Source organism: Lepus europaeus, chromosome 9 (genome assembly GCF_033115175.1).
Source record: "Lepus europaeus isolate LE1 chromosome 9, mLepTim1.pri, whole genome shotgun sequence".
Taxonomy (NCBI): Eukaryota; Metazoa; Chordata; class Mammalia; order Lagomorpha; family Leporidae; genus Lepus; species Lepus europaeus.
In genome coordinates this window covers 3,695,164-3,711,056 of record NC_084835.1, presented here as the reverse complement: position 1 = coordinate 3,711,056, position 15,893 = coordinate 3,695,164, and the positions used below count along the sequence as shown (strand labels likewise).

The 15,893-nt window shown below is 52.7% G+C and overlaps 1 protein-coding gene across 2 annotated transcripts in view; it reads right to left on the bottom strand.

The window, feature by feature from the left end:
* ARL8B (ADP ribosylation factor like GTPase 8B) overlaps nucleotides 1–10,421 on the bottom strand; it is a 50,783-nt gene extending 40,362 nt beyond the window's left edge. The window contains exon 1 of one of the 2 annotated variants that reach the window (XM_062200354.1): nucleotides 10,202–10,421. In XM_062200354.1, coding sequence (XP_062056338.1) covers nucleotides 10,202–10,324 — 123 coding nt within the window. In that variant the 5' untranslated portion in view covers nucleotides 10,325–10,421. The remainder of the gene's footprint in view (nucleotides 1–10,201) is intronic. The other variant, XM_062200355.1, reaches the window with a different exon arrangement.
* Between the last annotated feature and the right edge of the window lie 5,472 nt (nucleotides 10,422–15,893).

Sequence of the window (15,893 nt, the reverse complement as noted above, 5' to 3'; positions counted from 1 at the left end):
AGGCCCTGCCAGCCAGGGCCACCGGGCTCACACACACAGCCTGCCCGGGGCTGTCAACAGAGTTCAAGACCACTCTAATCTTAAGCCCTAGGTAAAAAATTGCAATGCACACAGACACCAGTATCACAATCTTATCAAACTTAAAACTGCAAACTAAGCATATGCACCCATAGATCATCTAAGTTCTGGAGGGCAGGAGCGATGCCAAAGGCCATTCACTTCCTCCTGCTGCAGTCAGTCTGCCTTTACACTTCCCCATCATAAAGCTGCAAATCATCTGTCTGCATTCTGGTCGAAGATGAGAATTTATAACCAGACCTAACACTGCAGTCCTAATACATTTATGTCGCTGATCCACGCCCAACGCCCAAGAGTTCTAACTCGAGGCATGAGAAGGCACCGCTCTTGAACAGCAAGACCTAAGGTTACCACCATGACTCTTTTTTTTTTTTTTTGGTTATTTTTGACAGGCAGAGTGGACAGTGAGAGAGAAAGACAGAGAGAAAGGTCTTCCTTTGCTGTTGGTTCACCCTCCAATGGCCGCCGCGGCCAGCGCACCGCGCTGATCTGAAGCCAGGAGCCAGATGCTTCTCCTGGTCTCCCATGGGGTGCAGGGCCCAAGCACTTGGGCCATCCTCCACTGTACTCCCGAGCCACAGCAGAGAGCTGGCCTGGAAGAGGGGCAACCGGGACAGAATCCGGTGTGCCGGCGCTGCAGGCGGAGGATCAGCCTATTGAGCCGTGGCGCAGCCCCCACCATGACTCTTACAGCAACCTGAAGAACAGAGCAGATAGAGTACCTGTCCACCATCCTGCCGGTGGAAAACAGTGACAGGGAAAAGGAGGACTCATTATTTCCAACTCTCTGTTCACAATGGCTCCTGTATACAACAGACCCTAATTACACCATGCCCAAGAAGCAGCAGGAGGCATGGGAGTAGATTAAGGAGCCATTTGCAATATTGGCATCCCACATCAGCGTGCTGGTTCAAGTCCCGGCTGCTCTGCTTCCGACGCAGCTTCAAGCTAATGCACCTGGGAAGGTAGAGGGCCTCTACCTGGGGCCTCTGCCAGCCAAAAAGAAGAGACCAGGATGAAGTTCCCAGCTCCTGGCTTTGGCCTGGCCCAGGTCTGGCTATTGCCATTCAGGGAACAAATAGTGGATGTAAGATGTCCCTCCCTCTCTGCCTTTCTTCCTCTCAAAAAAAAAAAAAAAAGTACGTCTTAGAAAAAAAAAAAAGAGGAGGATGAAGAAAAATGAACTTCAAAAGGTTCATGCAGAATGCATATTATAAAAAACTACAATGGATTTCAATATTTTTTGCAACAAAATAAACTTAAATTTTAACTCCACTTTTCCATAAACTTTTTAAAGCACTCTCATATATCAGATCTAATTCTATCTTCTAAAAGGAAGTGCTCTAGTAGTAGGCCACCAAAAATTATTGGCCTGCCTGGGGCGGCTGCAACATTTATTCAATCAGTCCATCGGTGCTATCAAAGCCAACGTGAGAAAACATGTTCAAACGTTTCCCAAGATTTAAACAAATAAAAAGCTTACTTCCTAAACAAAAGCTACCAATAGTCAAAGCAGAATTAAGCAAAATGTAAACAAGAACTGCACATGAAAGCTACTAACCACATGGAGCACGACTGAGTGCCGTCCTCTGCTGAGCGCTCACTCCACACCAGCACGGTCCAAGCACAGTGCATACCTCCCTCTACCCAATCCTCAGGACTACTGCAGGAGGCAGTGTTATGATCACTCCACTTCCCAGATGAAGCACAGAAATTTATGAAAGGGAGACATGGCCAGGTCTATGCTCAAATCCATGCCTGCCACACTCCAGAACCTCACTCTGACCATCAGGTTGCACTTCCACACCGAAACGCAAATATGGGGTCATAAGAAGATAAATGTTTGCTTGCTTTTTAAAGATTCATTTAGTTCAAAGCCAGAGCACTAGAAAATGACAGAGGGAGAGAAAGACAGCCATCTTCCATCCTCTGGATCACTCCCCAAATGGCAACAGCTAAGTATGGGCCAAGCGGAAGCCAGGAGCCAGGAACTCCACTAGAAACTCCCACGTGGGTGGCAGAGGCCCAGGTACATGGGCCATCTTCTACTGCCTTACTAGATGCATTAATAGGAAACTGGATCGAAAGCCAAGTCACAAGACTCAAACCCACACTCTGATATAGGATGCCGACTTCAGCAGTGGAGGGTTAACCCACTGCACCACAATGCAGGCTCCCTAATTTTGTATTCTGAATAGTATTTTCAATTTCAAGCATTTTTCCAGGTCCTTGAAATAAAACGTCTGCAAGCCAGACAGACAGAAACCCCTGCCCCGAGGACTCTCCGGAAGTACTTCCCTTGTGCCTTGTTTTCAACAATGTTCCCAGGGTAACACACATATTACTTGCAAAAACTCTGGAAGGCAGACACCACTTCATTCTCACTTTATAAATAAGGAAACAAACACTGAGAAGTTGAAAATCCTGACAAAGAAAACACAAGCCAGGGAGTCGGTATCCTGGATGTGACGAGGCTGGCGCTCAGCTCTCCATCTCCAGGCGGTGGCTGACTGCCAAGGCACCTAACTTAAACATCCTCCACATCAACCCAAACCCAACACATTCATACGCCAACAAATGTAGGCTCAAAATAGATTCTCACCATAATACCACTTGCTGAGACGCTAAGTACTGTTACCAAGTAAACAGGGACAGACATATTTAAGTACTGTTCTGCCTTCTAAGTTCCTCACCAGTGTTCACCTTTCTAAAACCCAGCTAAGGAGGAAAGGCATCAATTTCTTTTCTTTTCTTTTTTAACATTTTATTTCTTTATTTAGAGAGGTAGAGGTACAGAGAGGGAGAGACAGAGAAAGATCTGCCATCCTCTGGTTCACTCCCCAAACGGCCCCAACAGCCGGAGCTGAGCTGATCCGAAGCCACGAGCCAGGAGCTTCTTTCAGATCTCTCATGTGGGTGCAGGGGCCAAAGCACTTGGGCCATCTTGTACTGCTTTCCCAGGCCACAGCCCAGAGCTAGATTGGAAGACGCGCACTCAGGACTAGAACTAGTGCCCATGTGGAATGCCAGCGCTGCAGGCAGAGTCTTAGCCCATTACACCACAGTGTCAGCCCCAAAAGGACTCAATTTCAGAGCAATGTCACTACTAAGAAACCTGAAACCTAAAATTATATTGCCAATATTACAATTTTAAAAAGACTCTCAGAAACTATTTTTAAGTAAGCCCTAAACTTTTGTTGATTTTTTCAACTTAAAAAAAGTTCCTTTCAGGATATGAAATAAGGCAATCATTATAGTATATCAAACAGGGAAAACTATGAAATTAAATTCAAAATCTATTTAGCAAACAATGTAACCTTTAATAAATACCACAAAAGATAAGGCCTGTGTTTGTAATTATTTTTTAAGAAAAACACTAACAGGGGCCAGCTCTGTGGCACAGCAGGTTAAAGCCCTGGCCTGAAGCGCCGGCATCCCATATGGGCACTGGTTCGAGAACCAGCTGTTCCACTTTGGATCCAGCTCTCTGCTATGGCCTGGGAAAGCAGTAGAAGATGGCCTATGTCTTTGGCCATAGATGGCTTCGGATCGGCGCAGCTCCGGCGGCTGCAGCCAATTGGGGAGTGAACCAGCGGATGGAAGACCTCTCTCTCTCTCAGTCTCTACCTCTCTCTGTAACTCTGTCTTTCAAATAAATAAAATAAATCTTAAAAAAAAAAAAAAGAAAGAAAACCACTTACTCATGGAAGATTTCAATTTTGGCTTTGCCATATCTAAAAAAAACAAACACCTTAAATTATCATTTAATTCTGAATATTCAACCAGCAGGCTGACAATTTTTTCCTTTGTTTTTATCAAATATGTTCATAAAGGACATCAGCAATTCTTACACGATGCCCAAGTTACGAATTTTTAAAAATACACATAGGCTATAGTTTCAAAAAGTGGTCTACGACGCATCTTGTTCACAAAAGGTTATTTCTAAGCAAAAAATTCAAACTTCAGTAAGCAGTACCCCACTCAAACAGGTCCACGGTTAAGGAAGGACTACACGGAAATGGGTGGGATTCTGGAACATGCAACCCATCATTAAGACTTCAGTAAATCAGGACCATGACAGCTAAAGGGGATGAGCTATACCTATGTTCATACAATCTGCCTGCAAAAGCCAATGAAAAGAAAACTGAAAAAATACTTTCTCTGCAGTTTCAGTCTTGGGAGTGACCGAAACGGTAAGAATATCTTAAACACAGTGGACACAGAATCAAGGCAGTATCTAACTACAGCTTAAAACCACTGGCAACTCTTCTTTACCAATAAAGTTAAAAACACCAAGGAACAAAGTGATTACCCAAAGTTCAACGTGCCTGTGAAGTCTGTCCACAGAGCCTCTCAGTGGGCGCGCACTTTCTGGAAAGCGATTTGGCCTTGAGACTTGAAATGTGTTCATATCTTTTGACCCAGTAAAGCCAACTCCAGAACTCATCCTCAGGAAATGCAGATTAAAATGATACAGCAAAACCTTGGAAACCACTCCAGTGCCCAACGAGGGAACAGCCAACTATATTATGGCATACTCGTAAGACATATCCTAAGGGAATAACCATAAAGGCATCCAAAGGGGTTGTAGCCACAGAGAAACTCATGATGGGGGTGGGCTCTGTGTCGCAGTAGCTTAAGCTGCCGCCTGCGATGCCAGCATACCATATGGGCACCAGTTCAAGTCCCAGCTGCTCCACTTCTGCTCCAGCTCCCTGCTAATGCACCTGAGAAACCAGTGGAAGATGGCCCAAGTACCTGGGTCCCTGCACCTGCCCCTGCGGCCCAGAGCTCCTTAACTCCTGGGATGGATCGGCCCGGCTCCAGACACATCAGCCAGCTGGAAGTGAACCAGCAGGTGGAAAACCCTTCTCTCTCCCTCTGTCTGTAACTCCACTTCTCCAGTAAGTAAATAAAAATCTTTAAAACAAAAAAAGTCTCGAGCCAAACCTTGTAAAAGGAGAAATGCTAGAACAGACAAGTGGTTCTTCCTACTTCATACTATTTTTTTCAATATTTCACTAGCAGGCCTGTTTTTCGAGGATAATCAGTGGGAAAAGTCTTCTAAAAATAGTATCTCTCTCTCTGTAGGCATAGAGCATTCTGTATGCATGTTAAGTGAGCATCCATTTAGGGTTTGAGAAATTTTAAATGTCCATTAAGTGGTGAAACATCCTCTAAGACAGGCCTCTGAAATGCATTACTGTACAGTGTCATCTTCATAATGAGAGCACTTGGCTTTAAGACTCTCAGTCCACATGAAAAACACGCTGGGTGGGGGAGGGGTAAACATGGCAGGGCGCCTCCCAGGCCTCACCTGGACCCAGATGAAGACACCACCTCAAGCAGCAATGGCTCTGGCAGTCCAGTTTCAGAAATGTTCAACACCTAAACTTGACCCACAGTGTGTTTTCTTTAGAAACTGTTTTGGAGGATTGAGCTGCTGCCTGCATCGCCAGCATCCCATAGGGGCAACGGCTGCTCCACCTCGGATCCAGTGAACCATAGGATGGAAGATTTCTGTGTCTCTAACTCTGCCTTTCAAATAAGAAAATCTTTAAAAAAAAAAAAAAAACTGTTTGCAATTCATATCCAGAAGTAATTTAGAAATAAGCCATATAATCAAAAACTATTTCTGACTTTTAAATATGTTACTGATAAAATAATATCTGATTTTTAAATATACTGGAGGTGGTTCAGCAACAACAATGCCTGTTGGACAGTGATTTTATGTCTAAACACATTCCACTACTCCTGCTTTCCACAGGACCACTCCTAAATTCATCTCCATGTGCATGCTAACACGTATGTAATACATGGACACATTACTCATGTCCATACATAATGTAAAAGAACATGCTGACAAGGCCTGGATTTACAATGTTATTCATAGAAATTCAGAAGGGGACTTACTAGGGGCAGCACTGTTGCCTGGTGGGGTAAGCCACCGCCTACAGCGCTGACATCCCATATGGGTGCCAGTTTGTGTCCCAGCTGCTCCACTTCCGACCCAGCTCCCTGCTTATGCACCTAGGAAAGCAGCAGAAGATGGCACATGTGCTTGGGTCCCTGCACCCATGTGGGAGATCTGGAAGAAGCTCCTGGCTTTGGCCAGGCCCAGCCCTGACCATTGCAGCCATTTGGGGAGTGAACCAGCAGATGGAAGACGGTTCTCTGTCTCTCCCTCTCTCTCTGAAACTCTGCCTTTCAAATAAATAAAATAAATATTTTCAAAGAAGAACTTACTACAAAAAAGATGTCTGAAGGATTAAGATCTCCCAATTCACAGCACTATGGCTCTAAGCTTGGCTGGACCTCAAGAGGCAGGTGAAGGTGGTCGTTTGGCACAGGTGTTAAGACACCACATCGTACCTGCAGCGCCTATAGCCATGGTCCACTTCCTACTCCATTTTCCTGCTAATGGGCGCACCAAAGAGACAGCAGGTGCCAACTCAAGCACCCGAGTCCCTGCCTCCTAAGCAGGAGACTGGAGCCAGCTCTTCGCTCCTGTACTCAACCTGGCCCAGCCCGGGCTATCACAGGCATTCGGAATACACCAGTGAACAGAAGGCCTGTCTCTCTCTCAAATAAAATGAAAATAAATGAATACATTTGTAACTTTAGAAGTAATAAGGAAGATTTACATCATAAAAAATAGAGGGGCAGACAGGAAAAGTAAAAAAGGCACAAGTTCTGGATTCTGATTCTATCTCTGCTACTTTTCAGCTCCAGGATTTTCATTGAGCCTCAGGATCTCCTAACTACACCTGTAAGAGGGTAAGGCTGTACTAACTGTAACTCCTACAAACACTTAAAAAACTTACTCTAGGTTTAGACTCCTACATACCAAGTATGTTCTTTTCCTAATTCTTAGCAAAGAGTTTTCTTTGAATTAACCTTTCAGGTAGCAACAATTTGCAAAACTACAGATGAGTATTTATATTATCCATTTTAAAGAATACGTAATGTCTATGAAATTTATCCTGTCACACTGGCAAATGCTATTAAATATTTCTTAATAACCATATCATAACCTAACCAAGAAGCCCAGTTAAAAATAAATATTACTCAATATACATTGCACATGACACATGACTCATTACCCAACCGCTGCCAGAGGAGAGCTGTGCAGCGTTCATTCTCTCAACACCAAACAGAAAACTAAACACGGGTAACGTTTTTGTTAAAATGTCCCAAGTAAAAGAACACTATGTACATCAAGTGTCTCTACAGGCAACCCTGCGAGTTGTACTTTTCAAGACTGAACTTCTCTGTAGCTAAGCATCCTAATCTTTAGAATTGGAGTAAATCAGATACACACGCTAACTCAACCTCACAAACCTTTTGAGTAAGTTAAACATCTATTAACTCCTTCTTAACTTTTAAGGACGATGTGGGGATGTTTCAATTTGATGTTTATAAAAAAAAAAATTTCTGCTTACAAAAGGAAAAGTGACTTTACCTGCAAGTTTTCCATAGCTGGGAAGCTACTTGTTGACTCTGAACAACCAGCCAGCTTTCCAAGTGACACACAAACCATCTCTATTTCTGATGCCGTAAGGGAAGCACTTTACAGACTACTGTAGTTGTGGTTTTTTTTTTTTGTTTTTTTTTTTTAAGGTAAGGCTAAATTGACTTTTTAGACATTGTTTCTATGTAAAATCTAAATCATCTTTAAGCTACCTTGTTCATCCTCTTAACAGGTTCTGTAAGAATCCCTGACCACAGGCAAGCATGTGGTCTAGCAGTACCCACATCCAAGGCCTGGATTGCTACCCTGGCTCCAGCTGTCCTGACTCCAGCTTCCCGATGACCCTGTGCAGACCCTAGGAGGCCCCACTGAGGGCTAACTAGACTCCTGCCACCCACCCACCCACCCACCAGGGAAACCTGGATTCACTTTTCAGGCTCCCCCAGGCCCAGCCTCTGTGGCCATCTGGGGAGTAAACTAGGGGATGGGAGCTCTCTCAGCCTCCCTCTCGGTCTCAGTCACTCTCTGGCTCTTGATGTCTAAATAGAGCTTACAAAGAAAAACACAAACAAAAACAGATCAAGTTAGCATTTAAACTTTTTTTTCTGAGGCCAGCGTTGTGATGTAGCGAGTAAAGCAGCAACCTGTGGTGCCGGCATTCCCATGTGGGCACCAGTTCAAGTCCTGGCTGCTCCACTTCTGCTCCAGCTCCCTGCTAATGCACCTGGGAAGGCAGTGGAAGATGGCCCAAGTACCTGGGCACCTGGTACTCACAAGGGAGTCTGGGAAGCAGCTCCTGCCTCGTGGCTAGCCCAGGTCCCCTCCCCAGGGGGTGGGGTGGGGTCTTATGGTGAGCAAACCAGTGGATGGAAGATCTCCTCATCTCTCAAACTCTTTCAAACAAATCTTTAAAAGAAACTTTTTTTCAGTATCTTAAAGGCCACAGACAAGAATGATTTTTCTTAAAACTAATGTTTTTACTTGACAAATTGTAATTTACGTATTTATGGTGATAGTGTGGTGTGTGGACACACACAACAGAAAGCTATTAGGGGCCAGTGCTGTGGCACAGTAGGTTAATCCTCCACCTGCAGCACCAGCATCCCATATGGGCGCCAGTTCTAGTCCCAGCTGCTCCTCTTCCAGTCCAGTTCTCTGTTGTGGCCCGGGAAAGCAGAAGATAGTCCAGGTCCTTAGGCCCCTGCACCCACGTGGGAGACCTGGAAGAAGTTCCTGGCTCCTGGCTTCAGATCAGCACAGCTCCAGCTGTTGAGGTCATTTGTGGAATGAACCACTGGATGGAAGACCTCTCTGTCTCTCCCTCTCACTGTCTGTAACTCTACCTTTCAAATAAATAAATAAAATATTTTTTAAAATTTTTAAAAGAAAACTATTAAATCAAGCTAATTAACACATTCGTCACTCACATTTTTACGGTAACAGATCTTTTAATAGAATCTGTCCACACCATTCTAACAAAAAAGAGCAGTCTAACGTTAACCGAACTAGCCCACTTTTGAGTCCAACAGTTTTGCAGAAACTGCTCTTCTTAAAATAATCTCATGGGGAAAAAAGGGGGAAGGCCAAGCGCCTCTGGCGTGCTCACTTCCCACAATCCAGACTGCGATGCGGTCCGGGGAACAGGGGAGGGTCCAGCGCGGCCCTCCAGGCTTCCCACGCACGGCTTCCTGCTGAACCGGGCGACCAGTCCCTCGCATCTCTCCCCTCCCCACTCCTCAGCGCCACCCCGCAGGAAACCTATCACTAAACTCGTGCAACAGTCGAGCAGGCAAGGGCTCCAGGCTCCTGGCGCCAAGCGGCGGAGCCACATTTCAGACCAGGCTCGCCCGGCGTCGGAGCAGCAAGCCGCGCCACGCGCGACGTGCGAGGCCACGAACCTCCAACAACAGGTCCGCCGAGGCTGGCCGACACAGCCGCCACTCCGCTGCCCACGGGGCTGCCGGACGGCCGCGGGGGAAGACCGCACCCAGCACACACGCACGCTTTTCTTCATTAGCTCCGAGGGCACGAGCTCCACGCCGTACCCGCACCCCAGGCGGGACCCCCGACGCTCCACCCGCCACGGCAGAGGCTCGCTCTCCGGCGGCCTCTGAGTCACTCCTGTCGCCAGACCGGTCGGACGGCTTGCGTCCAGTCCGCGGATCTGCACAGCCACCTGGGGGTGGGCGCCGTGGGGGCGCCGCCCCGTCTCCCCGGTGCGTGCGACCCAGGCCGGACGCCCACCGCCCCGCCAGCGCGGGCCATACCCACGTCCTCGGCGCAGTCGCCCCAGCGCGAGGCGGCAGTCACGGTCCGCAAGCCGCCCAGCCCGGGGCCCCCAGCCAACGAACACCGAGGGCGGCCGGCGGCCCCGCGACCCGGCCCCGACCTCCGCCGCGGCGCGCACGACGCGGGATGCGGGCGGACCGGCTCGCCAGACCGCGGCCGCGGGAAAACGACGGCCTCCAGCTGGCCCCCACGGGGCACCGAGGCCGACCGCGGCCCCCAAGCACCGCGAGCGCGGGCGGACCCTCGCCGAGCCCCGCGCAGGCCACGACGCGGAGCCGGGCCGCCGCGGACGCGGGAGGCGCCGGCCCCCCCCGCCGCCCCACCCCCGGCCCCCGGCCCCGCCGCCGCCGGCCGGCTGCTCACCGCGATGACATTGACGAAGGTGGTCTTGCCCGAGTACTGCAGCCCCACGAGCGTGAGCTCCATCTCCTCCTTCCAGAAGAGCGAGCGGAACCAGTCCAGCAGGCGGGAGATGAGCGCCAGCATGGCGGCGGCCGGAGCGACGACCCGCGGCGCGGCGGCGGAGGCGGCTTCCACACGGGCGGGCCTCGGCCCGGACCCCAACGGCTGCTCGGGGCCCGGCGCAACGCGGGCGGAGACGGGCGGCGGCGGCCGAGCCGGGAAGCCGAGCGGTCATGTGACCCGCCCCGCCCCAGCGGGCTCCGCGCGGCCGCCGCCGCCCACGGCAAGAGCGGCGCAGTTGCGCGACCAGGGCGGCCGCCGCCTGCAGCGCCTCCTGCCGGGGCCTCCTGGCAGCGGGCCGCGCGCCGCGTTCCTCGCTCGGGGCCGCTTCGTTCCCCGAGCCGTCGGTGCCGGGCTTCGCGTGCTCGCTGTCCGTCTCCTGTGTGCGAGACGGCCCACGCACCGGTGCAGTGGGAAACTGGGGAGACCCCAGCACCCTGAGGGGCAGCTTAGACCCCAGGACCCGAGAGCCCGGCGGGCCTGCGAGGGCTCTGCGCACTGGCGGGGACCTGGGCCCCCGGGTGGGCTTGGGCAGCGGGGGAGCGGGGAGAGCCGCCCCGTTCGTGCGTGGAAGCCCGCACAGGCGGATCCGTGCGGGAGCGGCCGTGGAGGGAGTTCCGGGGGTCTCGTGCCTGCCCGCACCCCTTAACGAGCGGCAGGCGGCGGCCCCGAGCCCCGGCCCCGTCGTGCTTGGGGTCACTGCGGATGCTGACGTGGGGTGACGTCATCACGAGGCCGGCAGCCTCGGGCACTGCCGGGACCGCGCTCCCGAGATGAAGCGGGGCTTCGGTCAGCACGGCTGCAGCGGCGCCACGCAGCCTCCCGCCGTCCGAGGAGGTTGGGCGCGGCGGACAGAGTCCGGCGGGGACAGGGGGCCAGGTGGGCGGGGGCAGGGGCGGAGCCGGGCGGGGGCGAGGTGGGCGGGGGCTGGGGGCTTAGGTGGGTGGGTGCAGGGGGCGGAGGTGGGCGGGGCAGGGGCGGAGCCGGGCGGGGGCTGGAGGCTTAGGTGGGTGGGTGCAGGGGGCGGAGGTGGGCGGGGCAGGGGCGGGCGGGGCCAGGGGCAAGGTGGGCGGGGCAGGGGCGGAGCCGGGCGGGGGCTGGGGGCTTAGGTGGGTGGAGTGCAGGGGGCGGAGCCGGGAGGGGCTGGGGGCTTAGGTGGGTGGAGTGCAGGGGGCGGAGCCGGGCGGGGCAGGGGCGAGGTGGGCGGGGCAGGGGCGGATCCAGGGCGATAGGGGCGGGGCCGGGCGGGGGCTGGGGGCTTAGGTGGGTGGGGTGCAGGGGGAGGAGGTGGGCGGGTACAGGGGCGCAGGTACAGAAAGCGGAAGTGGGCGGGCGCAGGGGCGGAGCCGGGCGGGCGCAGGTGCAGAGGGCGGAGCTGGGAGTGCCTCGGTGGCGGCAGTGGAACCCAAACTTAACAAATCTATTTTTGCCCTAAACCGCAACACGATGGTTATTTAAAACCAATGAAGGGGTGGACTAAGGAAAGAGTCGGCACGCGCCTTCGGGCCGCTGAGTAACCGGGTCACCAGCACCTACACACACGGGGAGTGGGGCGCTCCCTCTTGTGTTCAGGGCTGTGTAGCCTCCATGGCTCGCTGACAGTTCAGTACCTTCAACAACAATCAAGCAGCAGTGGGCAGCTGGCACGGTGGTGCGCACACCCCTCGGGGCCCCGGCGTGCAGCCGCAGCCCCGCTCCCTGCTCCAGCGTCCTCCTGACGCACACTAAGAGCCCTGGACCTTGGTCTGGAGCGGCGTTGAGAGAACGGGGACGCAGGATCACCTGCTCACACGTGCGGCATCAGGCAGGGCTGGCGGAACCCTCTCACCCACCAGAAAGCTGAGGCTTGGAGGGGAACGGATTGTAAAATGATCATCTCCCTCAGGACAGGGAGCAGCTCTGCCTACATCATCGTGAGGGAGGAGCCGCGCAGCTCAGGGGCCATGCAACCCCGCCTCTTGGGGGTCTGTTTTATTAGCTTCCCCTTTCTCCCAGGAGATAAGAGGTTTGGCCAAAGAATGAGACTGGTGTGACACACGGTAAGTTTCTACTGGCCACGTGAGGGACAGCAGAGAAGCCTCATCCACAGGACAGCTGGCCAAGTCAAGGAGCCAGAATTCTCCACCAGCCCTGGGCGTCCTTGCAGGGCTGCCAGGGGCGGGATGTCCACTCCGGGTGTCCAGGAAGCTGGATCAACAGCCAGCCAGGAAGTCCTCTTTGAAAGGAGCACTCCTGGCTGTTTCTAAGAGGAGCCAACCCCATTCCATGAAAACCCAATCATGACAGATTCGCAGACAGAAGGCAGAGCCTGGGGGTGTGGGGCGGGAGGAGGGGCCCTGGGGTGCAGTCCGCAGAGCCTGCAGGAGAGAAACGCTTCTGGGATCACACAGGCCTCCTCTGGGCTCTGGACGCTAAACAGCTGGGTGGCCCTGGGCCAGTCACCTCCCCTCTCTGGCTGTAGCAGGGATGGGGATCTCTGGAGAGACCCCCAGCTAGACTCTGCACAGGTCCTGTCTTCCCACTGGTGAGAATACAGCCGCGAGACACGGGTAGAGGTGACCAGGGGAGCTAAAGGGACAGCTGATGCTTAGCAGTGACTGTGGGCAGCCTCATGACAGACAGGACAGCGCAGTGCTCAGCGCAGGGCCGGAGTGAGACCTCCAAAGGAGGCCAGGCGTGGGGGGGGGGGGAGGAGGGGGTTCCAGTGCCAGGTGTCCTGGAGCTTCCAGGAGTGAGGAGTGGGCGTGCCGAGCCTTCAGCCAGGGAGTGGGCAGGGAAGGTGACTGGATTTGAGAGGCGCGCGCAGCGAGGGTGTAGGTCGTCCTCGGCTCCCTTTCCCTTCCTGCCTGCCTGCCATGGCCACTTCATGCACAGAGGTTTGGACAAGAACCTCCTGTTTCTACAGTCAGGATTCCACAGCAGCCTGGATGCAAAGTTAGAAAGGAGTTCCTGCGCAGTAACGGAGATGATTCTTTAAAATAGCCGTTTTGGGGGCTGGCGCTGTGGTGCCTCGGATTAAGCGGCCACCTACAGTGCCAGCATCCTGTGTGGGTGCCAGTTTGAGTCCTGCGAGCCCCACTTTGGCTCCAGCTCCTTGCTAATGTGCCTGGGAGAAGCAGCGGAAAATGTCCCAAGTGTTTGGGCCCCTGCCACCATGTGGGAGACCTGGAAGAAGCTCCTGGGTCCTGGCTTTGGCCTGACCCAGCCCCAGGCATTGCAGCATTTGGGAAGTGAACCAGCAAATGGAAGACCTCTCTCTCTCTCTCGTTGTTTCAATCTGTCTCTTCTTCTTCTTCTTCTTCTTCTTCTTCTTCTTCTTCTTCTTCTTCTTCTTCTTCTTCTTCTCTCTCTCTCTCTCTCTCTCTCTCTCTTTCTAACACTGCCTTTCAAATAAATCAATCTGGGGGGGCAATTTTTAGAGAAGTTTTAGGTTTGCAGGAAACCGAGAAGAATGCAGTTTCCCCTTGTCCTTTCCCAGCCACGTGTGTGACAGCTGTCAGCCAACATGGCCTGCAGGTTACACGAGGCTCACCTTGGTGCCGTGTGTCCTGTGGCTCTGGACAGACGCATGTCAGGCACCACCATCACAGTGATGTGTAGCAGTGACGGTAGTGTGTAACATCAACCATAAAGGTTTATGGTTTGAGTATCTACAGGAAACAGTGATCGAATGCTAAGACATTCGATGTTCGCTAAGACAAGGATCAGGAACGGAACGAGGAGACACCCCCTACCCAGCTTGCAGGTGAAGAGAGTCAGAGGGTTTGACGGAGCCAAGCCTGGGGCTGTTCTGAATAGTGCACTCCTAGAATACCCCAAAGTGTTTGTGGGAAAATGGACCTAACTGACAAGTGATGTTTGGTGCAAAACATTTTGAGATCCATTTGTAGGTTTTCCATCTATGCATCTTCCAAACTATGAATTGTTTCAAGACCCGGGAAACGCATGGATTTCAAAAAGTTTCTGCACTGAAAGACTGAATTGTGTCCCAGGAACTTGTTGCAAGTCTCTCTTCTCCGTAACCCACTCGTTAATTGGGTTACTGTCAAGTGCTCTGTGATAAACCCGTCTATGACAGAGAAATCAAAACAGGTGTGTGGCAAAGAGGGTTAAGGCACCGCCTGTGACACCAGTATCCCATACTGGAGCAATGGTTCAAGTCCCAGCTGCTCCTTTTCCAATCCAGCTCCCTACTAATATGCCTGGAAGAGCAACAGACAATAGCCCTAGTGCTTGGGACCCTGAGGATGTACACGAGACAGGGAGTCAGGAAGGGACGAAGAGCTGACAGAGCTGATGTTGTGGCATAGCGGGTGTCCGGGCTGCTCCACTTCTAATGCAGCTCCCTGCTGGTGGCCTGTGGGAAGCAGCAGAGGATGGCCCAAATGTTTAGGTTCCTGCCATCCACGGGGAGGCCTGGATGAAGATCCTGGCTCCTGACTTTGGCCTGGCCCAGCACTGGTCATTGAGGCCATCTGGAGAAAGAACCAACAGATGGAAGATCTCTCTCTCTCTCTCTCTCTCTCTCTCTCTCTCTGGCTTTCCTCTCTGGCTTTCAAAATAAATAAATACATCTTTAAAAAAAAGAAAAGAAAGCTGAGGACGGCCAGCACCCACACCATGTGCACTGCCCAAATCTCATCACCTCCCTTTGGATCCAAGGGGGCTGAAGGTGAGGCACACCCACCCATCACGGCACAGCTCAGCTGAGCCTCGTCATACTCCAGGTGCCAGAAGACCTTGCTGGAGACCACCCCAGGCACCGCAGCCCTACCCCAAATCCTGCCTCTTTGGGGTCTTCGATCAGGCCCCGAGCATGCCCCCACCCTCTGAGAGGACGACCCCAGCCTGCACGGGCACAGTTCTCTTGAGGCTGCCACCATGGGCCACCTTTCTGCCTTCAGTAAATCTTGCTCTTCCATCACCTCTGCCTCTGTCTTTAGGTGGTGTTCCTACACCCGGAAGATAAGAACCTCGACTGTCTAGCTGAGGGGGTCCTCCAAGCCAGCCAGAGCTCTCGATCCCCACAACCCTGTGCCCACGTGGGAGACCCAGATGGAGTTCCAGGCTCCTGGCCTCAGTTGGGCCCAGGCCTGACTTTGTGTCCATCTGGGGAGTAAATCACCAGATGGAAGATGCTCTCCCTCCTCTATCACTCTTCCTTTCAAATAATAAAGAAAAATCAAAAGCAAAGTGAAACAAAAGGGAAGCATGCCCTGCCAAGGATAGAGACCTCCGAGGCCCAGGAGACACCTCAGGTCTCCTCAGAGATGGTGGACACCGCTGGGAGGGGGGGTGTAAGGACTAGGCGGCCAGTCAGGGAGGCTGGCACAGTGTGTGTGGTGGGGCCAAGCCACTTTCTCCTCCCATGTCTTGCCTGGGCCCAGCTGCTTCCCTCCAGTGGGAGTGGCAGTGTCTACCTCTCCTGGTGCCCACAGATGTGGCCAGCCCTCTGCTGGCCCCCAGAGAATGCCCTTCCAGAGCCCAGCATCTGATGAGCAGGTCCCCTTCCTGCGTCTCGGCCCGAAGCTGGGCACACACGCTCAGATGTCTCAGGCAGCAGTCCCCTGGGCCCCCATCCTCCCGGGGGTCT